Genomic DNA, 25,826 nt, shown 5'->3' on the forward strand with positions numbered 1-25,826 from the left:
AATCCCAATCGAATACCCTCGGATTTCATGAATGCAAAAAAATGCTTTAAAATCCCAATCCAATACACCCCTCTAAGAGTCTCTTGGAGCAACCTCTTCGAATCTCAAGTTAAAAGCTTAATTGAAGAGTCTGTCGGAGATTCTCAGTTATCATTCGATGATACCAAGTCTGAATATTATTAGCATAATAAAAAAGGGGAGATCAATACGTATAATTATAAACCTCTCGTATTATAACCCTTCCCTGTATTTCTCTGATCTCATTATATCGGCAAGGCGTTACTTAAATTTAATAAATAAATATTTACGGAGGCAAACGAATGGAGCCATGAATCCACCAGTTCATTTCCTCTACAGACATATGGAGTGACAGAGTTTAGAAGCAGGCTGTTTCTAGATCCGTAAAAAATCCAAATATGCTTCTTATGCCTCCTCAATCAGTTAACACTTCCTCTTAATTTGTTAATAGAAACATATATACATTTCAACCTCTTCTGTATCTTTGATCCTGCCATGCAATCACTTTGTCGCTTCATAATTTCACTCAACCATCCAATAGTCTGATTCTCTTCCGCAAATCGGTGAGCTATTGATCTCTATTTATGATTTTAATGTCTTGTACGTATTTTCTCAGGATCATCATCGCATTATAAATTAATGAAATATATATTACATAATGTAGATCACGTTTCACATTTCTACCAAATTAAATACAGTACCAAATTTGTTATCAATCGGCAATGCGCCACGTAAAGTGATCACCGACTATTGTTTTGTTCAATTAGTCTTGTTCTTGTTCATGTGTTTGTGTATGAATGTGTATATTTTAGGGAATAGGTTAAGAGCTGAAACAAAACATGGCTGGTGGTGCTGCTGGAGGTTTTATTTCGCGAGCATTCGAGTCGATGCTCAAGGAGTGTTCCGGTAAAAAGTTTGCAGCTCTTCAGACTGCTGTCAAGACATATTTAGGTTATTACTCATCTTTCGTTTTCTTATGATATCATGTTGTATTGCTGTTCAACAGAAACTGTGAGATTTTTATTTTTTTTTGTTGATATCATGTGATTTATTAGTAGTAATTTGGAACTTTATCTTAATATCTTGTATATTGCCATGAATGTAATTACGTCTGGGAACTAAACATGTAAATTTTGCAATATACTTCGGTAATATAAAAGGTCGACTTCTCTGCATCTCAATTCTAAAAGAGGTTACTAGTATTGTCAGTCTTCACTATTTTCCCATATTAAAAACATGCCCATTCATATTTCCAAATTGTATCAGTTTCTTGTTTGTTGATGGCCCGAAACAACACTACTGACCAACATACTAACTTATAATATACTATGTGATACATCTGCTGGTGCACAACTTTGAGTAAGTATTACATGCATTGTGCACAGAGCTTTTTTTCTCCCTTGCCTATTATCTATATCTGTAGAAAAGAAAATTTCTAGTATTTTTGGGAAGTGAAGAGGGGATGGACTAGTGACAAAATTTGTGTTAATTAATTTTTTTTTTCTTGTTGATCATGCTCCCTAACTAAGCAAGTCAGGTAATTAATCCGTCTCTATATTGTTGTTATTTGTTTCCACTGCCATATTATTGTTGTTCTTACTGCAGAAGGAAACTTAATTAATTTTCCTTCTTTCTTCAGATAGTACGAAGGAGGTAAAAAAGAGTCTAACTTCTAGTGAGACTAATCAAGCAACAACTTCAAAAGGAGATCAGAGGTAAACAACCTATGTAACCTAGTAATAAGTTTCTCTGTTATCAATCAAAACTCAAAAGGACTGAGCAGCAGCTTCAAGTCTCAGCTTCCGAGTTCGTATGTCAATGAAGTTTTTCGTTGGCAGTAACTACGCTCCCTGTGTCCTAATCACTTAACCTAATTTTAGTTTGTTGTATGCATAGCATTACTGAGTCTGTTGGTTTTAAACTCAAATAGAGGCATTTTTTTATACCAGTTCCAGAATACAGAGCAGATTTCCAACCTTCACAGGCAAAAGCTATTAGTTTTACTATAAAAGTCAAATTAAGGCAGGTGGACAGAGGTAACAGCAACCAATACTTTGTGATCATTATTGACCAATTTTTGACTTTAGGGTTAGACATCTTTATATGTGTACCGAAGTTTGTAGACGAGTATCACTCTTAAAGATGGAATTGCGACCGGTGCCTTTGGATTGATCAGATTACTATGTATAAGTTCCAATATCCAAACAGAGAGATTCACATGAATGAGTCTGTTACTGTATAAACAAGCCTTTTAATTCTTACTCTGACTAGCTTTTGAGTTTTTCTCTACATCTTGATTCTTTTTATAGTTCAGTGGAAAGTGGCATTGGACCTCCAAAAAATGGGGCCAATCATGATTCAGCTGTAACTTTGCCAACTGATGGCAAGCAGGTTGCTAAAAGCCCAACTATCACAGCTGCCTTGGCAAATGCAGGACATGTTCTGGACGGAGCTGATTCGGAGCTTGTTCTTAATCCACTTCGACTTGCTTTTGAAACAAAAAATATCAAAGTTGTAGAGCTTGCACTAGATTGTCTTCATGTATGTTCTTTTTGTAATAATTCATACATTTAGTTTGAAAATTTGACTATGTGTAGTTTTCTTCTTAGTTTCTATGGGTTCAACTTTGTGTTGGAGGAATTTTGGCCCTATATATAATAAGGATTATAAAGCTGTAACATATGCCTCTTTGCATGTGTCGACGGGCAACTGATGGTATACTTCCTATAAAAATGCTTCTCACAGTCATTGCTAATTTACTCCAAATATTTCTATATGTAGAAACTCATTGCATATGATCATTTGGAGTGTGATCCTGGTCTAGATGGTGGTAAAGATGCCACAATGTATGCAGACATGCTAAACATGGTCTGCGGTTGTGTGGATAATTCGTCCCCGGACAGGTATGTCAAGGCATATAATTATCTTTTTTCTGAATTATGACTGAAGTTTATGTATTAATGAACTGCAGTACTATTCTCCAAGTTTTAAAGGTTCTTCTGACTGCTGTATCATCAACAAAATTTAGAGGTAATGGTGATGGAGAAAGATTTTCAGTTTCTTCTCTTCATAGTACTATAGATGTAATGTAGTTAGTAAATTTAAAAGGCTTGTGGATTGTGCATTATATCTTTAACATTGACACACTATATACGTTATGTTGTTATAGTGTGTGTTTGAACTAGAACTGGGTTGTTGGGGACAAGTAATGTTGATGAACTCCCAAAAAAGCTGTTCACTAAATGTTCTTTTCATTCAGATATTATTGTTTATGTACCAGAGCCAGGTTGACAGGGAAAATGCTGCAGCCTACAGCTTCAGTAGATTCCTACTTTTGTATGTATCTTATATTTCATGCACTCACGCGACAAGGAATTGAACCATATTTTCCTAAAAAATCTACTGGAGATGGCCAGTGACTCACTGTTGTTACTTACATCAGCAGTCGCATTTTCTATGGGACGTTATCTATGTTTTGGACCTAATATCGTAGAACAGTATGTTGGTCAAGTTGTTTTAGAATTTAGGCAAAGTAAAATCTGTTACATTAGCTCAAAGAAACCCGAAAACACAATTGCAAGAGTTTAAGCTGTGTCCAGTCTTAGTGTTTTGGAGAATGTGATAGTTTGAAAAAAGGTTGAAATTTCATTTGATTTGTTTGCTAGGAAAAATGGGTTAATTTCATTATGTGCACTGTGCAGCTAAGAATAGTGAGAAAAAAGAGAGTGTTGAAGCTTGGTTGTATTTATATTGTTGTAAACTATATGCCAAACATTTGCCCCTATATAGTTTATATACAAGTTAGAAAAATTGATTTATTCCGTTTATTGGCTTCCCATCGTGCAGTACATGGGGAACCATTGCTAGGAGTAATCAGGGTCTGCTATAATATCGCGCTTAAGAGGTACTTACAATTTCTTCTTTTTTTTCTTGGTTAACATGTCTCAGTTTTAGGTAGGATTTTATATGTTTTTGTTTTATTGGCAGTAAGAGTCCTGTGAATCAAATGACTTCAAAGGCAATGTTGACCCAGATGATCAGCATTGTCTTTAGGCGAATGGAAACTGATCTGGTGCATGATTAGAACCTTTTTGATCTCATATTTTTATCATTAATGAAATTTATTTTTGTAGTAACTAGCCGCATTATAATTATATTCCATTGACTTCTGTATGAAAAGTAATATTGTTTAGCCAATAGGGGTCTACTTCCAGTGGTTCTACACATAAAGAAGCTGCGTCGAATGATGGATTCTGTGCTAATCTGGAAGAGACCTTACCAAGTAATGAGAGCATGGCAGGAGCGATTTCTGCTGCAGATACATTTTCTGTGAATGAAGTGAAAGACACATCTGTTGAGGAACTTCATAATCTTGCAGGTGCTTCCGATATAAAGGTGCCGCTTATCCTATACCCTCTCTCTATATATGCCTTTTTGTGATACTTCTGTTGACTTTTAGCCCAATAGTGCAGAAAATGCATTCTCCTTGGGAGGCAATGACACTGCAGCTTGCAGTAGGCTAGTACCTGGGATAATCTGGAGAATTTAATAGAAATGACTCAATCTAATATTAAGTATGATAGACTCCAAATATATCCGTACCTTGCTGTAACAGTTTTCTACTGCTGGAGTTATATAGTTGACACTTTCAGGGAAAATATAATAATTTGTGCGTGTATATATTGATGTTGTTATATATACATGTTGCAGAAAAAATAAATGACTATAGTGATAGCAAGAAGTTTAGCATTTACCCTCTACACCATATTCCCATTTTAAATCATGTAAAACTTTTCCTTTTAAAAAGTAAATTTTATCTTGTTCAACATCTGTGTTAATTAATATCTTACTAGCATCTTCACGTGAATTATTTACAATGTATCTCTATATATGTTACTATATTTTGATTACTAGCAGGTACCTTTATATTCGTCGGCATATCATCTTGTAAATGGCCCAGAATCTACTCTGCTATATGGTCTTCTTTTAGTGATAAAAACTGTAATATATATTAATATATATAATAGTTATTACTTTCTTCTTAACAAGCATGGAACTAAACTTTCCCTGTCAACTTGATTAAGTATCGATTCAGGTATGCAAATGAATTTCCTACATGAACTTAATTAATCAGCATTTCAGTAAGGCATGCATGGTTTTAAGGTTTCCACAGCTTCTATCATAGCTTTTGTTTTAACGGTTATAATATTCATAACATCATATTTAATCCTTTTATTAGGGTTTAGAGGCAGTTCTTGACAAGGCTATAAATCTCGAAGATGGCAAAAGGACAAGGTATTATTGTCTAAGGTTGTTGCATTAGCTGTCAACTTATATATAATGATGAGTAACTGATAAACATTTGTCTTCATATTTTCCTGCAACTTGTATCCACACTTTGAAGAGGAATTGATCTTGAAAGCATGGACATTGCTCAACGTGACGCTTTATTACTTTTCCGCACCCTATGCAATGTTTGTATCCACCACCCTCTCTATGTTTTAGCTTGAAGATGCCTTATGTTGTATTTGCGGTTGCTTATTTTGTATTCATGCAGATGAGTATAAAGGAAGATAGTGATGAAGTTACCACCAAGACATGTATTTTGTCTCTTGAGCTTTTGCAGGTTTGTTTTAGTGTATATCACTGTTTTTGTCACGTCTTTTAGTGGTTAGATAAGTACTTAACTCTAATTTGAGCACATAGAATGTTAAACAGTATTCTTTCTTCTGTTTAATGCCAATGTCTTCTTGTTTTCTTTTGAGAGAGGGGGGGGGGGGGGGTATGGATAACCTTTTTTTTAAATAAATCTTTAAATTCTAACTCTTTTAGATCTTAAATTAAATGACCTCACCACCACAAGACCTGGATGAATTTCGAATACCATTGGCACCAACCTCAAATGCGGAGGCTGTAAATTGGCTGATACTATGTTCATGCATCCTATTACTAGTGGAATTGTAAAAAGATTAACTTTTACTATGGGAGGTAACTTTTTCTTATGAAATTATCATATTTTTAGCATATTTTCTCAGCTATATGTATTAACCTCTTCAATAATTCGAAAGTCGAAGAAAATAAAATTAGTTATACATAATCTGATATTCAATAATGTAGTGCATCCCTGTTGAGCGAAATTGGTGGTATTTGGGTTTTGTTTATTGGATCAGACTGGTTGCCAAATGGTTTTTTTTGCACTTGTAAACTAAAAATTGAATTAGTATATGTATGTATCACTTTTTCCAGGGATTAGTGGAAGGAGTCAGTCACTCATTCACCAAAAACTTCAATTTTATCGACTCGGTAAAAGCCTACCTTTCATATGCATTATTGAGAGCTTCCATTTCTCAGTCCCCTGCCATATTCCAGGTTTTAGTTGTATGCTTTTCATTTTTCATAGGATTCTTTTAATTTTGGAAGTATAAGATGTTCTTATGAATCTGCTCTTTCTTCTTCTTTTTTTCTGGCTGGCAGTATGCATCAGGAATCTTCTTTGTACTTCTGTTGCGGTTTAGGGAATGTCTTAAAGTATGAGCTAACTTTTTCAATAATAATGCAGCAGTTTATGTAAATCATATGTCTACTTTCTCTCTGATTTAATCATTCTCAATGATTATTTTCAGGGTGAAATTGGTATATTTTTCCCATTGATTATATTACGATCTTTGGAGGGCACGGAATGCCCTCTTAACCAAAAGTTAAACGTTATCCGGTAAGCAATATCTTTTGGGAATGTTCATAATTATAGGACCCTGTTACTCCTGGTTCATACTTATATAAAATGGGCCAAACTCGTTACTCTTAGGGCTTCTGTTGTTGGTAAATAATAATCAGCATCCATCATGATAACTTTGTGCAGGATGCTTGAGAAAGTCTGCAAGGATTCCCAGATGCTTGTTGACATATATGTAAATTATGACTGCGATCTTCAAGCACCTAATTTGTTTGAGCGAATGGTACGTGGAGATTAGTTGTTTCGATTTCTATTATCGTTCATTATTACTTTGGCCGAGGTTTATTAGTGTGCTTGTAAATCCGTTGTGTTTCTATTGCCTCGTATAGGTAGTCACTGTATCTAAAATTGCTCAAGGGACTCAAAATGTAGATCCAAATTCAGTAAATGCTTCACAGATTGGTTCAATTAAAGAATCATCTGTTCAGGTACACCAATACACATATTTCTGTCTATAGCATCTTTCATAGGCAATGAAAGGATCAGTAATCGACCTTTCTTTCTTGGTTCTTATAGTGTCTTGTGAGCATTTTAAAATCACTAGCTGTTTGGGAGAAGTCACAAAGAGATTTAGAGAATCAGCGCCGGGTCAACCTAAGTTTGGAAAATGGGTTGGCTACAAAATATAAGAACAAGGTTGGGGATGATTTGCAGAACAACTTTGAGAAGTCAAAGGCTCATAAATCCACCTTGGAAGCTGCAATAGCTACGGTACCTGAGAAATTTGTAAAATGCAGCTCACTTTGCTATTTATTTATTTTTCCAAGAAAGGCAAACTTATGTAAATATTTTGAGATATAGCCCATGTTGCCGTTCATTTTTCTTCCTAAACGGCAAATATACGTAAATGTGTCAAGATATAGCCCATGTTGCTATTCATGTACTTCAAGAGAGGCACCTATACGTAAATATATTAGGATATATTATATGATCCTGGTAAGTTCCTCTCCCAACACCACGGAGATTTTAGAGGAACCGGTAACTTAACATGGTATCAAAGCTCCGTTTTCTTTTTCTTTTTTTTCTTTTTGGGGGGTGGGGGGGGGGGGGGGGGGGGTTAAGATATATTGTATGATCTTCTTAAGTTCTCAAACTAATACAATAATGTCTACTAAATACAATTAAACTGTTTGCTAATAACAACAAATACCTTCTTTCTTGCTAAATGCTAAGGTTGCTGCCAATAATTTTTGTTATGATATGATACAGTTTAACGAAAACCCTGGGTGGGGTATTAAATACTTGATCTCCAATAAGTTGGTGGATAACACCCCTGGTTCAGTTGCTGAGTTTCTGCAGAATACTCCTACACTGAGCAAGGTAAGGTAGAAGTTCGTTTTTGTTAATTTAGATTATGGGTGAAGTTCATATTGAAACCCTCCATTTCAGGTTATGATTGGTGATTACATGGGGCAACCCGAGGACTTTCCACTTGCAGTCATGCATGCTTACGTTGATTCTATGAAGTTTAGGGGAATGAAGTTTGGAACTGCAATCCGGGAATTCCTCAGAGGATTTCGGTTACCAGGAGAAGCACAGAAGATAGATAGAATAATGGAGAAGTTTGCAGAGCGGTAGGTGTCTTACACTTTCATGGGTGTGTGTACCGAATCCACTTAAGATGACACTTAGGGATCTTTAGGAATTCTTGACTTATCCTCCCTGATTTATTGGCAGGGGGGCATATAGAAAGATGTATATAGTGTGTGTGTGTGTGTGTAGCATGTAATGGGATTGCATAAGGTGCAGATATGACTCGCCTAACTATTGCATTATCTGCTAATTTGAGTTGAAAACCTGCCTGTTAATTTTATATCGGTATAACAGAACAGAATCCTGCTTAATACAAATGCAAATGCAGTGAGATCAAAGGCTAGTAGCGCATATATATCAACCTTCATATACAAATAACATGTTGTGTGTCTAACTTCGCTGTAGTGTATTATGTTTAGTTAAATCGCTGCAATTTTTGTGGCGTCGCCTAGGTTAAAAATTTTTGGAAGGTGTTCAGAACATTTTGGATTAAGTAGCTAGGCAACACCTTTTGGGGGCTCGGCATCCTTAGACATCTAGGCACCTAGGTGTCCTTTGGTCTTCACAAAAGTTTTATTCGAACTATTTTTCTTTTTCTTTTTTGACAACTGCTATTTCTTTTGGGTTCACAAGTCATTCCTTGCATGTTTGCTTGGCCTAACTTTTCTTCACATATATATGTTCAGATTACAATTATATATTTTCTTTGAAGATTTCTTCTGAAATACTTTTTGCTTTCTTTTCTGTCTGATTTATTTTCTTTTGGGCATAGAAATATTTCTTCCTATATACATGGCACCTTTATATATAATGATCTAAGTGTTCAATAGTATTATAAACAAGTTAGCATATCAATCAATATCTTATATAATTTATTGAGTACTAATTTACATGATGGATGGCTAATATCTAGAAGGTTAATTGGTGCCATGGTTCACCTTTAATACATGACAAGTATGCGTCACTGATATAAACTTGAAATTTAGCATTGGTGGCAAGGATTATTATTGCTGAAAGGAGGAAATTTGTGCTGCAGTTAACTAGTACTGTAAGGTTACCATTGCTATATATATATACTGAAGTGCACGTTAGTAAAGCTGCACCTTTGTATCGTATAGCATAATATGTCGGTCATATGTCATTACGAACAGTTACTAAGAGATAAGTAAATAACTATAATGGTTATGTTGTTCACTCTCTGGCCACTTAGGTGCTTAATGCCTGATGCCAGTGTACCATTATGCACCAGCATTTCATTTTGTGCTAGCCTTAATCTGTAGTTCTGCTTCCTTTTAGCTTTCCGAGAGTATGTTTATAGGCTAACTATTCCTTGCCCATGTTTAATTCTGCAACTGGTCTGTTTTATTGCAGTTATTGTGCAGATAATCCAAGTTTGTTTAAGAATGCAGATACTGCTTATGTTCTTGCATATGCAGTCATCATGTTGAATTCTGATGCTCACAATCCAATGGTTTGGCATAAGCTTTCAAAGACAGATTTCATACAGATGAATACCTCTAATGATGCTGAAGAATGTGCTCCGACTGAACTTTTGGCGGAGATCTATGATTCTGTTGTCAACGAAGAAATAAAAATGAAAGATGATTCAGAGGATTATGGAAGTAGCAGCAAACAGGATCCAGAAGCGGAAGATAGAGGCCGCCTTATTACTATTCTTAATTTGGCCCTTCCTAAAAGCAGATCTTCATTTGACAATAAGTCTGAGAGTGAGGCTATTATTAAAAAAACACAAGCTATTCTTCGTAATCAAGGACCAAAAAGAGGAGTGTTATATATATCACATCAAATTGAGCTTGTAAGGCCTATGGTTAAGGCTGTTGGTTGGCCTTCACTTGCCACTTTTTCTGTTATCATGGAGGAAGGAGAGAATAAGTCAAGGGTTGTTCTCTGTATGGAAGGGTTTAAAGCCGGGATACACCTTACTCATGTTCTTGGGATGGATACCATGCGCTATGCTTTTTTAACTTCTCTGCTCAGGTGAAGCACGTGTCTGTAACATTAATGTCCTTTACTGCAATGGTTTACCATGTGATCTATTTCTAATTCTTATTTTCTTACTGTACTGGGTCTGTTTTCATTAATTCTGCAACCTCTTCCTCGTGGTTTTAATATATATAAAATATATTTGAAAAAATGAAACAAAATTATTGAACCTAAAGCAGGGTCATATAAAATTCGTACTCCTGAGCTTCAACACCGCCAAGGATATGTGTATACCAGCAGAAATATGTATTGGTATCACTGTCCATGTTCAGCATTGAGAGCACCGTTTAGTTATACCATGTTTGTGAAATCATGACAAATAAATTTTAGCAATTAGTCAAATTGGAGAATGAAAATGTCATTACTGTGTCGAAGTCTATAAAAAATTTTGATAATAATGTATTTAGCATGCAAATTTGTAAATAATAGAACACATATGGTATCTCCTTCTCATGGAAAGGAGTCTTATCATGATTATTGCCTGTGCCATATTTTATTACTATTACAAATTTGGTTAACCTACATGCTTTGAAACTTGTTTTACAGATTCAATTTCTTACACGTGCCAAAAGATATGCGTAATAAAAATGTTGAAGCATTACGGACTCTTTTGGATTTATGCCACTCTGACACCGGTGCTCTTCAGGACACATGGAATGCTATTTTGGAATGCTTTTCACGTCTTGACTTTCTCGCATGGACGCCAGCCATGGCTACAACAGTCATGCAAGGGTCAACCCAGATCTCTAAAGATGCAATATTTCAATCTCTTAGAGAGCTGGCTGGAAAACCAGTTGAACAAGTGTTTGTTAATAGTGTTAAGTTGCCCAGTGAATCAGTTGTGGAGTTCTTTACCGCTCTGTGCAATGTGTCTGCTCAAGAACTTCGACAGACGCCAGCTCGTGTTTTCAGCTTACAAAAACTTGTGGAGATCAGCTATTATAACATGGCTCGTATACGTATGGTAATGCCTCACCATTCAAGTTATTTTCACTTGTAATCATTTGTTAAGGAGCTTATTATCAGTCTGTTAACTGTTGGTTGGTTATTTTAAGTGCTCTCATTGACATGGTTGTGCATTTAGAACTTCTTATTAGTTATTTGTACATGTGTAATGATTTTTGCACTTATGTAAACTCTCTGGTTACTCTTTTTAATTGTGTGAGCGAAACTTATGATCACCAGCTATTTGGAAATCAGAAAAGAAAATACTTGTGAAATGGGAATATCCACATCACATGCATCCTCTTTTGTTATGTTTCTTATGTTGCACTTGAGTGGCCTTTTTCTGATATGTTTCCAGTTTCCTTATCTGTCTATGATTCATTGTGTATCTGGCCCCCTACTTCTTAAAGTTCGACTGTCGCACCCCTGTTCTGTTGTCACGACCTAGGTGTGGGTATGAAATCTGAGTCAGATCCTTCATATTAGAACTGGACTCCACTCGTTAGCAATCCTTCATACTTGATTTTATACTTTCCTCTTTTCTTTTTATGAATTTCCATAAGTGTGTATATTGTCATCACAACTGTCAAATGTGTATACAATATATGCTGAGTCTACGGACCTGCTTGAAGTTGGGTATGTAGCCATGCCCGAATCCCGCTCCCAAGCCCTACTCCCTCTCCCAAGCCAGGGAAAATAGTCTTTTATCTTAAAAGTTAAAATTATATTCCCAAGCACTTTTTATCATTGCCAATGTAAGCTGCTGCATTCCTTTAACAAATTTACTTAGACTGCCAAGTTGAACCTTTGAGCAATGACTATAAAGGTAGGTCCAGCGAACATGAATTATCTAGGTTTGCGTAATTGTTTTTTATCTTAAATATGAATCCTGCATTTATAAACTCTACTAATCTTTCTGCTGCTGCTTTAAGGTATGGGCAAGGATATGGTCTGTGCTGGCTAATCACTTTATCTCGGCTGGTAGTCATCGTGATGAGAAAATTGCTGTGTACGCCATAGATTCTCTACGACAACTTGGGATGAAATATTTAGAACGTTCTGAACTTAATAATTTCACCTATCAGAATGATATCCTGAAACCATTTGTCATTCTTATGAGAAGTAGTCAAAGCGAATCTATCCGAAGGCTGATTGTTGATTGCATTGTTCACGTAAGCCTAATTAGTCAAACTTACTTGGATCTTTTCTCGATTATGTTGTCTTTTATGGTCATTCACATTAAGTATACTAAAGTGCTGCTCCCTGTGGAATAGATGATTAAATCGGAAGTTGGAAGCATCAAGTCTGGATGGCGAAGCATTTTTTTTGTTTTTACTGCCGCCGCTGCTGATGAATTGGAACCCATCATTGAAAGTGCATTTGAAAATGTAGAACAGGGTACTGACATGCTTATCTTTTCCATACTCCCATACTGTCCGTACACATAGGGATAGATAATGTCACTAAGTCTTGGGTGGCAAAATAAGCTATTTATAATTACAGTCCAGTACAATGTAGTTTTGTGGGCATGCATTGAAACTTAAGAAGGCTTTTACAATATCCAAACTTATTGTTATAAACATGCTGTTTTTGGCCACCGCTGGAACTCACTAATATTGGCATCACTGCTCTGTTTTTCTCTATATATTCACATGATACATTCATTCTTTCATTACATTAATCTAATGCTGACAAAAATGCAGTTATATTGGAACACTTCGATCAAGTTGTTGGAGATTGCTTCATCAACTGTGTCGATTGTCTAATCGGGTTTGCCAACAACAAAAAATCTCATAGTATTAGTTTGAAGGCTATTGCACTTCTTCGCATCTGTGAGGATCGTCTTTCTGAGGTTTGTCCTCCACTGTTCAGTAGTTATAATAATTTACTAGTTTGAGAAAATAATTTAGGGTGAGAAATATACAGCTTGTTTTTATAGTCTGAGGTTTCATTAATTTTAGTTAACACAATCACTTATTTGAGTAATGATTGTGATTAATTCTGGACTCTCAAGTTCTATCTAAAATTTGTAAATAAGTCTTGGAGGCTCTAATACACACTCTGTGTTTCTGATAGCTGGATGTGCAAGGATTTGGCAACTGTCAAATCATTCATTATTCTAAAAAATAGGCCCCAGAGACTTTTTAGTTCATCATGCTATTGCTCTGGGTTTACATACAACTACATTGATCATAGTAAAGGGTGCTTTAGATGCACGCAGTTCCAAATTAATGCCGCATAAAAAAAGATTTCGGTTATAGTTTTCCATGCGATGGCCCGGGCGGGGTGGTACTTGTGATACCCCCCCCCCCCCCCCCCCCCCCCCCTCTTTCATGGCCACATCACTTCCGGGTTCGTGAAGCTTATCCAGGAATGGGCTTGATGACCCCTAAAGTCGCCTTTGGATAGTTATCTAAAGTAAAGACATATTTCAATACAAAATTTAGGCCATTTTGGAAATACAGGGGGGGGGGGGGTTATTATTACAAAAATGTATTATTAATAAGAGTTGTGATTATAAAAACTTTTCAAATGTGCTAATTTCCACATTGATTTTCCCTGATATAAATGACATTCATAAATTTTCAATAATCAGACATGAATAAATTCATATGCTGGTTATCGAGATTGTTCACTACTTTGTTCATGGACTATGATCACGAACCTACTCTTCGAACTTGTTCATGAGCCTACTTATTGAACTCGTTCACGAGACTACTTACTGAAATTGTTCATGAACCTACTTATTGAAATTGTTCACGAACTATTGAGCTAAACTCTTCTAAAATTAAGTTTGGATCATTATGGAATGAACCTTGATGTTTTTCAAGTTCGGCTCACTTAAGAATCGAGCCAATCCGAACACCAAACTCGGCTCATTCGCATCCCTGCCTACTGGATTGATGTTGTTAGGTTGTGTTTAGTATCTCTTGTCTTTCATAACATGCTCTCTCCTCTAAAAGAGCCGAGGTAAGGACTACATATTACCCTCTCGGCCTCTCCATACCCTGCTTTACAAGTGTGATATGCTGTGTATGTTTGGTTTTAGAAAGTTACTGGTTTTCTATTTGGGTCTTTGCAGGGCCTTCTACCCGGTGGTACTTTAAAGCCCATTGTTGTTAATGCTGATAAAAGTCTTGATATTACAGAGCACTATTGGTTTCCAATGCTGGCTGGTTTATCTGATCTGACATCTGATTCAAGACCAGAAGTTAGAAGTTGCGCACTTGAGGTCCTGTTTGATCTTCTAAATGAGAGAGGAAGCAAGTTCTCATCATCATTCTGGGAAAAAATATTCAACAGAGTCCTGTTTCCTATTTTTGATCACGTGAGGCATGCTGGTAAAGAAAACCTAGTCTCTTCTGAAAATGGGTGGCCTCGTGAAAGCACCATTCATTCACTTCAATTGTTATGTAACCTGTTCAATACATTTTACAAGGTATGCTCGTAAATTTGTTACGTGTAACTGATGAGCCGCAACAAGTTTTATTCAGCTCAGCGTGATAGTTTAGAGCATTTTGTTCTCATACCTTTTAAGAAAAATTCTGCCCATTTTGATACGTGTTGGGATTCATTCTCTTTAGTATACATCCACAATTTCTTGACTTATTCAAGATGAACAGAGCCTATTATCATTGATATTACTATTTTCACAAAGTATGATAGCATTTTCTTATAAAAGTATGAGAAAACATAAACGTTGAGTGGTGTGTGTATTAGCTTCTATGGTTTTTTTCATAACCTGTATGTGTTCTAGTGGCAGCTGCTACGATTTTCAACTTGGCTGTGACTATATAAAGGCTAACTGTTAAATATACGATATTTTGGAAGCTTTGAGCTTCCCTCAGACACTCGAAGCTCCAAAATAGAAAAAATCTCTCGTGCCCTCTCTACTTTCGGCTCTCATACCATCTCACAAAGTATGAACAGCATAAACATCAAAGGGGATTAATTAGTAATTAGTAGAGAGGAGAAATGAGATAATTTTTTTTTTTGAATTTTTTTTATAAATTCTACTGCATAATAACAAAGTAGGGAGTAGACTATATGCATGGGGACTACAGAACTTGTTTGTTCTCTTGCTACAGTAATTGTGAAAGTAAATGACACATGCCTTACTACTTCAATCTTGACATTTTTTGTTACAAATTACACCCATCCTCCTCCCCACCATGCCCTCTCCCCAAATATCTTGTGGAGTCCTAAAATTAAGCAGCACTTATAGATGTATGTTCCTGATGCTTTGATATTATATTACTGGACATTCTATCTCTCTTAACTGAGAATGGAGGATCATATATACATTCTTTTCTGTGTTCATCTTGGTTTTGATTTTTTTTTTTATAACACTCGTGGTAATCTTAATGTAGCTGGAGCTAACTTATTATTATCTGTTCTTGTTGCCAATGTTAGTGGTGAGGAATAGCCCCTACTATCTACTAGATTCGCACTGAAATCTGACTGTGCTCTTTTCTGTACATATCATTTGGTGACATTCCTATTTATTTTTATCTTAGGAAGTATCATTTATGCTGCCTCCCCTACTCAGTTTGCTGTTAGATTGTGCCAAAAAGACAGATCAGTCAGTTGTATCAATTTGTTTGGGGGCATTGGTCCATCTCATTGAAGTTGGTGGACACCAATTCAGTGAACCTGACTGGGATACATTGTTAAATAGCATCAGGTGCACGTTGTCCATTCTCAATGAAGCTTTCATCAATCATATATACTGAAATAAATTAAATAAGCTTCTCAGTTCGTCTTAACTTGTTTCAATTTGTTCGTTGTCAGGGATGCATCATGCACGACACAACCTCTAGAGTTGCTGAATACAACAGATTTTGAAAATCAAACAGTATCGACAAAGGACTTGGAAGTATACACGGGAGACGCCCCAAAGATTTCAGATACTGAACAATTGCATAATCATGAGACCATTAATAGCAGTGCTGTTGACAGTGCAAAGAATTTTTATTCTTCTACTTCAGACCAGGATATGGATATGCAAACTGATACTGATGCCGAAGGTTAGACTTCTTTTGTTAATGCTGCATATAATTGTACTTCCAACATTTAAAAAATTGAAAATAGCATCTGAGAAATTTTCTCCAGAAGTATTGTGGGTATATATATTGTAGATGTATTCTATAAATACTTTTCATAGGCCTTCCATCACCTTCAGGAAGATCTCATAAACATGCTACTGATCACAAACTTCAACGGAGTGAAACATTTGGACAGAGGATGATGGGAAATATGAAGAAGAGCCTCATTAGATCTTTTACTTTCAAGTCAAAAACTTCCGTGTCAGATGTACTATCTACTCCATCTAAGGTAATATAATCCAATCACTTCCTGTTCTTGGAAATCAGTTGCCTCTTGAAATCAAGGCTCTGTATTTATTCAATTTTTTAAATTTCCTCTACTTGAAGTGAGTACATTTCTTGGATGCCTAATTTTATAATTCATATTTAATGGCTGGGATATGCTTTTAGTAAAAATAGCAATAAATTACGCATTACATGGCACATGATACTTATATGCACAACTAATAAATTTACCCTTGTTTAAATCTTTAAAAAATTTAAATAGTTTCTGTTTAATTGGAATAAGCTTATACCTACTTGAAGATATAAAAACCTTATTGATACTAGCTTATAGCCCGTGCAAGGCACGGGAGCTTTTTAATTATTTATAAACTTTTTAAATATATTTTAAATGGTGTGAAAAATTTTAATTTATAAATAATAAATTAAAATTTTCAATAAAATAAAATTCGAAATTATGATTTTTTTGTAAGTTAGAACTTTGGTAAATACATCATCACAGTCATTAATGGTTTCAAATAAATTATTTTAATCAAGCAATTCCTTTTCTCGTATGTATCATGCCAAAGTATTAAATTCTATCTATCAAATTTTAATATATTTTGAGTGGAATACGTTATGCCAACTCCTATTAGATTATATCAATAAATGTATTTTATATTAAAATTATTATAATGTGATTTAAATATTTTTTAAAAAATTTATATGGTTCTAAATTAAAATTGATAAACATAATTTGTTTTGAATTAAGAAAAGGAATCATAAATATGCAATAAGAAGGTAGAATCTATTTTGGATTAAGAAAAAGTTTTTGTATTTGTTCCTCACATAAATCCGGCTTATTAATTTTAAAATATATTATAAAAAAATTGTGACGGTGAGATTTATATGATTCTACGAATAAAACTGGTAGGAAATATTTATTTAGGATTAAAAAAAATCATATACATGTGAAAGACAGAATTTGTTTTGGATTCGGAAAAGGAATTATAAACATGCAAGTAGATATCAGTTGCCTTCTAGAACAGAATTTAATTTTGTTCCAATCTAACGGTGCTTATTTGTTCAATATAAGATCCGTTTAAGATCCAACGGATGATAAACTTTTGGATCAGAGGACCATGCGACCAAATTATCTCCCTTACGCTTATTATATATAAGTATATAATGAAGATTTCACGTTCAAAATTGTATAAGAAAGATGATTGTCTACGTGAATAACAAATCATAGGTTAGTAATATTACTGTTATATTTTAAATAGTTTGTTTTTAATTTAAATGAGCTTATAGCTACTTGATGGGAGACAATCAAACCGTAGAATAGTAGATTAACCTCTAATTATTGTTTCTAGAGTATGTTGTGCCTTGCAAGGGATGCAAATCTAGTTAACACTAAAATTTAAACAAATATTGAAAATGATACATGCATTGGACAATTATAAGCTAGTATATATATCTTTTCTTTTTTTTGCTAACTAAGCTAGTATATATTTCTGCACACATATATTACTAAATTTAGCCACTTACCTATCTTACATGCTTCTATTTTGATGATGCGAATTTGTTGATATGCAATTTGATGTCACAAAGATCAAGATACCCCTAGGTGGAGAAAAAGGACTTATACGAGTTCAATATAAAAACAAAACAAGTAAAAATTTGTATTTACCCTATCCATTGCCCATACTATTGCACCCAAACCCAATTAAATCCATGTTTTGGCACCTCTACTTGTATCTGTAAACTTTTACTCATGCAAGTGAAAAAACTTTTACTTATACATGTAAAAAGACCTTGGTTCTTAAATTTGAGACTTTTATAGTGTGTGGTTGGATTATACAGTTTTTTGCCTTGTAGTTGAGAGCTGATTTCTGACATGAATTCAAGCAAGCCTGTTATATTTATTTTTATTATTAATTTTAAATCGGTTTTTATTCTTCCTAATGTATATCCTTTGTTTTCGTCCTGCATCAAGGCTTTTCGTGTGCTTCCCAATACCATATTTCAGATGAAATTTCTTTTTATAGTCTAAGATAAAAAAATGACTGTTTCTCTGTTGATATTATTCCTAGCTCTCTGATGTTATGGATCCCGTGGAGGCTGAGGTAAAAGATGAAGAGTCCATAATCATGGGAACAATTAGGAGCAAGTGCATCACTCAATTGTTGCTTCTAGGAGCCATCGACAGCATGCAGGTACTAATTTCAATCAACATTTGTACTCTAATAAGTAAGGACATCAGGTAGAATGGACTTGAAGTTGTGTGTGTGTAGGGGAGGGAGGAAGAGAGAGAACGGACTTATTAAATGTTTGCTCTTAAATTTTCAGAAGAAATACTGGGCCATGCTAAAGACCGCACAAAAGATCAAAGTCATGGATATATTGTTCTCTATCTTAGAGTTTGCTGCATCTTATAATTCATATACCAACCTCAGACTGCGGATGCAGCACATTTCTGCTGAAAGGTATTAACTAGAAATCACCTTGGCACTTGATATATGTTCTCCCTGTCTCTGCTTTTGATTTAGGGTAAACTCCATAAGAACCTGGAGCATCATATTTCACTATTTAACAGGCCACCTTTAAACCTTCTTCGCCAAGAATTAGCTGGAACTTGTATCTATTTAGATGTGTTACAGAAGTCCACTGGTGGACATAACTCTAAAACACAGGGGGAACTTAAATCCAGTCTTCCTGAGAATGTTGATGCTTCACCAAAATATAACGATGATGAACTGATGGGGATAGCAGAAGCAAAACTAGTATCGTTTTGTGCACATGTACTAAGGGAGGCATCTCATTTCCAGTCTAATTTGGGAGAGACTACAAACATGAATATTCATCTAGTTCTGGAATTACGCTCTCCAGTCATTGTCAAGGTATGTAATATATATTTATTTAGTGTCCGGGAACGGGAATTGACTTCTCATTTATGAAGCTGATATTATATTAGTTGAATTTAAACAAATTCAAGTATGACAACTTGCTTTATACTCTATTTTTAGTACTCTTCATACAACTTTACTACAGCAATACATGCAACAATGTTCCTTGATATCCTAAGTTTTTCTTTCTAACCAATTAGGGATCCTTGTATAAACGAAATGGTTGGAACTTGCATTAAGAGTGAAGTTGAGATATAAAACGTTTTCCTCCTGACTTTAAAAGTTGGATAGACATTTTCTAACACATGCCGAAATTGAGAGGTTTATTTTGGTTTCTTGAATTGTTTGGAATTTTCAAGAAGAGAAGTTACATTTGCCACTGTTATGAATTATGATGCTCTAAAATTTCGCTACATCAAAATTTTAAACCGATAATTTATGGCTTAAGCTTTTTTTGGCAACTACCATAGAACGGAATCCATTGCCATATCTAAATTCTATTTCTAGGTGTTCTGGTTGTCCACACTGGTAGTCGCAGGCTTAATGTCCATTATGCAGCTCTTTTTTGAATTTAGGACAGTTATCTTTACTGTGACCTTTCTTATTAATATGAATTTCTTTAGTTTTATATATAGCTCAAAGATAAATAATTCCACTTTTATGTTGAACAAACTTAAGTAGCTTTATATGATTTATGTGGTACCTAATAAATGAAGTTAAACTGTCTACAGTTATACCGTTCATCTCTATTTTTTATGTTAAATAAACTCTTACATTTTTACCATAGAATGTGTGTTGTGTTTAAATTGTTCTTAAGAAAGTTAGTTAGCAATTTTGTTCAATAAAAAATTTGAACATCATATGACAGAAAAAATGTGATAAAGTAGTGCACTGTACTATTATACATTGATAGCTTAACATCTGAACTTATATGAGAGGTTACTGGTCTGTGCTGAAAAGGATTTATATGTGTACAAAAGAAGGAACCCTGTCCCTCTATGATATACTTTATTGGCATTAACTGACAGTTGCTCCATTTTTTTTTGAATTTTAGGTGCTTAAAGGGATGCACTTTATGAACAAACAGATATTCAGAAAGCACCTTATAGAGTTTTATCCTTTAATAACTAAACTCATATGCTGCGACCAGGTAATTACTATTTTCAGAAGAAAACGGTTACTTCTTATAGGGTGTGTTCATGTACACACACGAGTAAACACACAGTTTACCTTATCACCATTGCAACGTGTAGTGAAATATGTTTAATGCTCTTGCAATTAAAAATCCTACACATATTTAGATTTTGGTCCCAATTTTATAGTCTAGTGACATATAAAAATATTAAGTAAGAATATATAGTTTCATGTTTCTAAAATACTTAGCTCAATGTTTTGAGTTTTAAAAGTCTGTATCACTATTTAAAACTTTTAGAAGGAATCGCATGAGTTTTGAGTTTAAATTAGAGGCAGAGAATATAACAAAATCCCCACTGTTATGGCAGTAATTGCCCTCCTTGTTCTTAAAAATTTGATGACTTCAAAATGTCCAGATGGATATTCGTGAAGCACTTGCTGATTTATTGAAGGGGCAATTGCAATTAATGTTGCTGTGAAAGACTTGCATTTCAGAACTTCTCTGACAGTCAAATATAAGTTCACGCATCAACAATCATTGCTTTCCAAGTCAATCTTTATCAATAGCATTAGTACAGATATTTCGGGTAGTTTTGGTTCCCAGAATTTTAAAGGAGGGTTTTGAAGGGATGGAATATTGAAGAGAGGACAGATTTATGCGAAAGGCGTGTGATACAAATTTTTGAGATTTGTAAATCAGGTTGCATTGCTGCAGCGACTTGCATTTGATTGCTGCTTTTAGGCATGGCTTATGCCCATAAATAAGAACATTTTCGTAAGTTCAGGAAATCTACACCCTCCTCTCTCTGTTTTAAGAAGCAGTATGTTTGCCACTGTCAGTTTAGAGTCGCCAGCTTTGCCTTGCTGATCTTTTTCTTCTGCTTGCTATAAAGCTTTACTATAAAAATCAGAGCAATAAGTTTATTGTTTTTTTTGTCATGAATCAGAGTATTCTTGTCATGGAGTGTTGCCCTATTTATCACTTTATAACGTTTCATCATTTAGAATTTATAATTTTCCAGAAAAAATCTGGAACTCTACATCGTGTAGAGTTTATAATTCTTTTTGCCCAATCTGTATAACGTCCTCAAGTAACGTTATTTTGTGTCGCATTTTGAAAATCCATATATAAAATATTCCACGAATGTTATATAGCATTCTGAGATGTTATATTTTTATAAAACCTAATACTACAAGATGTAGCATTTTAATGTGACGGGGTCATATGATATTTAGAATATGGGTCTTTCTAGTCTGTGCCCATAGGCACATATTATACACTAAATTTGAGGAGTTTGGTGGATTTTAATTGGTGGACTTGATGTAAATGCAGGGAAGCCATCTTTATTTATGATTAGATGATCAATAAAAATACACCAAATACATTTGATTTAGTGCTTATTGTATGCCCATGGGCACACCATAAAAAAACCATTAGAATATTTTAACTCAAATGTTAATTTAGAATATATCATTCGACATACAAATTTTCTCAAAATTATATCATTTTTTTCAAAATACTGATAAACACGTGTATAATTATTAACTTTTCAAACATATGATAGACAAGTATGTATACATCTCAATCTACAAATTAAAGTGGAATATGATATATCCCATCATTGGGACAATTACATATCATTGTGAGCCTCAAAAATTACATTGTGAGCTTCAAAAGATGTTTTTGGTAGTCATATTTATGACTACAAAGTATAAAGTAAACTAAAATCTTCACACTAATTGATGTGAGATTAGGATGTTACATAAGCCATTATTTAAATTCCTAATTTTCTTATGACGCGAAACAAATAAACCATAACCCCATATAACACGTCTCTTACAATACTAGCAATGTGTCTCTACCTCCGAACTCATATCATTTTGAGAAAATAGTAACGGTTTTTATGTCCCCACCTCTGAAACTTTTATTACTCAAGATTTCGAAAGTTGGTTGTGAAATCATGCGTTAACCTGGGTTAAACCTTGAGCCTTTTCCGAAAAATGGATCAAATTCTGAATTCGAAAATAAGCTGAAATATATTAACTCAAATGTAACAACTTGGATAATCCACAGGAGATTCCCAAAAATCGTGATTTGTTAATAAATTTACTAGTCATACTTATGACTATAAATTAAATTAAAGATTTTTTAATACTAATAATTACTGGTTATACTTATGACTAAAAATAATTGTTACATTGTGCCCATCAGCACAAACTAAAAATATCCGTAAAGTTAAAGTCTGCATATTTCTTAACATGGGACAATTTTTGTCTAAAATAAATCTTTCTAAAATAATCCTATTTCGTGTCATTTTGTCTTTAGATATAAGAAGGGTCATATATATAATAAAAATTAGAAAAGAATCAACACCAGATATAGAATAGTATATATCAGATTAGATTTTTGATCATCTCTAAAATATCATTTTCTATGTGTCTTTTTAAAAGTACACAAAAATTTATATGAATAATGAGGTAAATCATGGTAAATCATGATGACTCTTAAAATTTTAACCGTGTGTTATGGGCCATTTGTTTGCTGCTGAAAGTGGCTGAATAGAATGGTTCAGTTTAATAAACTTATTTGTTACTATGTTTTTTGAGTAGCTGGATAAGGCAGAATGAATCACTACAGTTGCTGACCGAGTCATGTACGATTAACAGGCTGTAGCGCTCAGCTCATATAACCCTACACTGTATCCATCTACTTTTGTTTTATCTTGTTTTTCTTTATAAAGTTCCTAAATATAATTAAAAACACACAAAAATCTAAGCATGTTCGTGTCATATTGTTGTTATTTTAAATATATTATTAATTTTGATTTTATTGTTCTACCCATATATATTTCTATATAATATTATATCTATTTCTATATTTGTTGATTAATTTACATTATAATTGGTTCAAAGTGATTCTTTTATATTTAACATTATTATGTTAAATGATAATTTTATTGAAATTTAAACGTCAAAATAATATTTATTATGATTCAGATTTCTAAAATATATTTTTATCAAATAAGATTATTCATTCAGCATTCAGATGACTAATCATCCAGATATATTAATCGTTCATCAATATTACATTCAGATTTACCAAATGACCCATTAGTCTCAAACAAGTCTGAATCATCATCTAACTCCTTTTAATACTTTATCTGTTTTATTTTAAGAGAAACAAAGAGTCAATGCAAGATAAATGATATTATTTACCTTACGAATGAAAATATAAAAAATATAATTTAAATTTAATCAAAAAACACACTAACTTGTACTAAATTGGGAAATATGTACAAATAGATGAAAAAGAATATCTATTTTTCGTATTATCCACTTATATTATAAAAATATACAGTAAAAGCCAACTCTTTAAAAGAAAATATAATCGAGTGGTTATTAATATTTAATCAAAATCTAATACATTATTATTGAATTCTTTATGAAAAAATTAAGAACATTCAACAATATAAAATAAAATTAAATAACATTAAAAAATAAAATAATAAAAAATGTACATACTCGTTCCAGTCGTTCGTGGTCCACGCTGGTTCATGGGCGATTTTAATTAAAATTAGAACTACTATTAATTCGATATTTTCAATTTTAGTTAATTCTTTCAAAATAATAAAATATTACTCCCTCCGTCCCACCCATTTCTTATCGAATGGGTTGGGCACGGAGGTTAAGAAATATGTATAAAGTAGTGGAAAAAAGAAGAAAAATGGTGGGACCCATTGATTTTTAATGTATAAAAAGAAGATAGTAGAGTAAAAGTGGTGTGAAAAGGAAAGAAAAGTGGAGAAATGGCGGGACTCATTGACTATTTTTGGTAAGTTTTGAAACGTAAAGAATTGGATGGGACACCCCAAAAAGAGAAAGCGTAAAGAAATGGGCGGAACGGAGGGAGTAATAAAGAAAGCGAATTAGTCTGGGAGTGGACAGTATAAAAAGAAAGCAAGCCCCAAAAAACCTATTCAAAGTTCATTCCTCCATCTAGAGTTGCAGTTTGTTCGCGGCGGCGGCGTCGTTTTGCTCTCCGCCTCCTCCCGGACCTGTCTGTGCTCATATATTTCTCTATCCATATACAGATTTGTATCTCTATGTATATGCATAGAATAAATCTTTATATATATATTAATTGAGAAATAGGAGGAGGATCTGATAATGAATAATTAGGGCATCTCAGAAAGCCATTGTTGTCTCACTCAGCTCTTGGCTCGCTATGATGCTCACATTTTTCTCTTTATATACGAATAGATTGATTTCTCTTTGATTTTGTTATTGTATAATTGTATTTGGATTTGGATTTTGTTACAAATCTTGTTTTGCGGTCAAATTATGTCGATTACGATAATTTAAAAATTTGAGCGAAACTTGAACCCTAAGCGGTGAAAGCAGCTGGCCGAGCTGATCGGCTTAAGTAATGCCGAAACAGGAAGTAATCAGCTGCGGAAAATATAATAGAGAGAGTGACACTACAACCAGCTCTTGACTGTTTAAGTTTCTACTGCTTCAAGATTGACAAAGTGTTGCACATTTTTTATTTTTTAAAAAATTTAATTAATATGTTTTTCATGTTATTTTCGATGCCGTGTGAAGTGTAGATGTGAGATTGTTTATGTACTTGTTATGGAATCTGTGTTAAGAAATGTCGGAATGTGTGTTATTTTGGGTTGGTCTTGTTTGTTTTAACAACAATTCCGTATGAGTTGATGTATAAAGAATGGTCTTGTGCTTTTGATATGATTCCCCCTTCTCTTACGTGCAATTCCCCTCGTTCGGTAAGCATTCAGTATTAGGCAAATTTTATTATCTGTTCAATCTTTCACCATGTATTGCACAACTTCAGAAGTGGCATTGTGTCGAAATTAGGTGATGTTTGGATAATGGGATTTCAACTTAGTTATCCGGAATGAATTCTCATGATCTAAAATTCCAAATGGCCCCTTGGTCAAATGCTTCTGCCTTCAAAGCCTTTTACGCTGTGGTTTTATTCAGTTGGACACGAATTATGTTCATTGTAGATGAATAGAGGTCAACCTTAGAGGACAGAAACATGAATGTGGAGTCCAATAGATTGAGCAATGGTAAGTCTTTGCCTGAGGAGGAGGATTGATCATGAGTCAGCTCTGAAACCTTCAAAATATGCTACCAAGCATATATCCCCCACCATTTTGCATTCAAAGGATTCTTGGAGATTTCCTCTTAATAGTCTGGCCCTTAATACTTCATAACCATTTTGAG

General features: G+C 34.1%; 1 protein-coding gene across 1 annotated transcript; it reads left to right on the top strand.

Moving 5' to 3' along the window:
• Positions 1 to 802: 802 nt before the first annotated feature.
• LOC108194529 (brefeldin A-inhibited guanine nucleotide-exchange protein 5) lies at positions 803 to 21,460 on the top strand. Its single transcript, XM_064080922.1, has 33 exons — positions 803 to 969; positions 1,658 to 1,733; positions 2,328 to 2,559; positions 2,800 to 2,921; positions 2,990 to 3,048; positions 3,865 to 3,922; positions 4,006 to 4,090; positions 4,219 to 4,413; positions 5,258 to 5,313; positions 5,423 to 5,492; positions 5,576 to 5,644; positions 6,265 to 6,387; positions 6,493 to 6,546; positions 6,642 to 6,730; positions 6,878 to 6,974; positions 7,081 to 7,179; positions 7,268 to 7,462; positions 7,961 to 8,071; positions 8,141 to 8,325; positions 9,656 to 10,282; positions 10,835 to 11,252; positions 12,166 to 12,405; positions 12,508 to 12,631; positions 12,937 to 13,085; positions 14,316 to 14,672; positions 15,751 to 15,917; positions 16,025 to 16,260; positions 16,398 to 16,567; positions 18,633 to 18,755; positions 18,889 to 19,025; positions 19,136 to 19,439; positions 20,500 to 20,595; positions 20,996 to 21,460. Exons 1-33 carry the CDS (start codon positions 858 to 860, stop codon positions 21,056 to 21,058), a joined length of 5,298 nt encoding a protein of 1,765 aa, XP_063936992.1. The 5' UTR covers positions 803 to 857; the 3' UTR covers positions 21,059 to 21,460.
• The last annotated feature ends 4,366 nt before the right edge of the window (positions 21,461 to 25,826 follow it).

Source organism: Daucus carota, chromosome 7, assembly GCF_001625215.2.
Source record: "Daucus carota subsp. sativus chromosome 7, DH1 v3.0, whole genome shotgun sequence".
NCBI lineage: Eukaryota > Viridiplantae > Streptophyta > Magnoliopsida > Apiales > Apiaceae > Daucus > Daucus carota.

What these genes read in the sequence shown, in the direction of transcription:
- LOC108194529 (XM_064080922.1), top strand. Translation starts at nt 858, where the DNA reads ATGGCTGGTGGTGCTGCTGGAGGTTTTATTTCGCGAGCATTCGAGTCG. An exon ending in ATGGAGAAGTTTGCAGAGCG is followed by an intron (nt 8,326 to 9,655) that starts GTAGGTGTCTTA and finishes GTTTTATTGCAG; the next exon opens with TTATTGTGCAGATAATCCAA. An exon ending in GAGCCATCGACAGCATGCAG is followed by an intron (nt 18,756 to 18,888) that starts GTACTAATTTCA and finishes TTAAATTTTCAG; the next exon opens with AAGAAATACTGGGCCATGCT.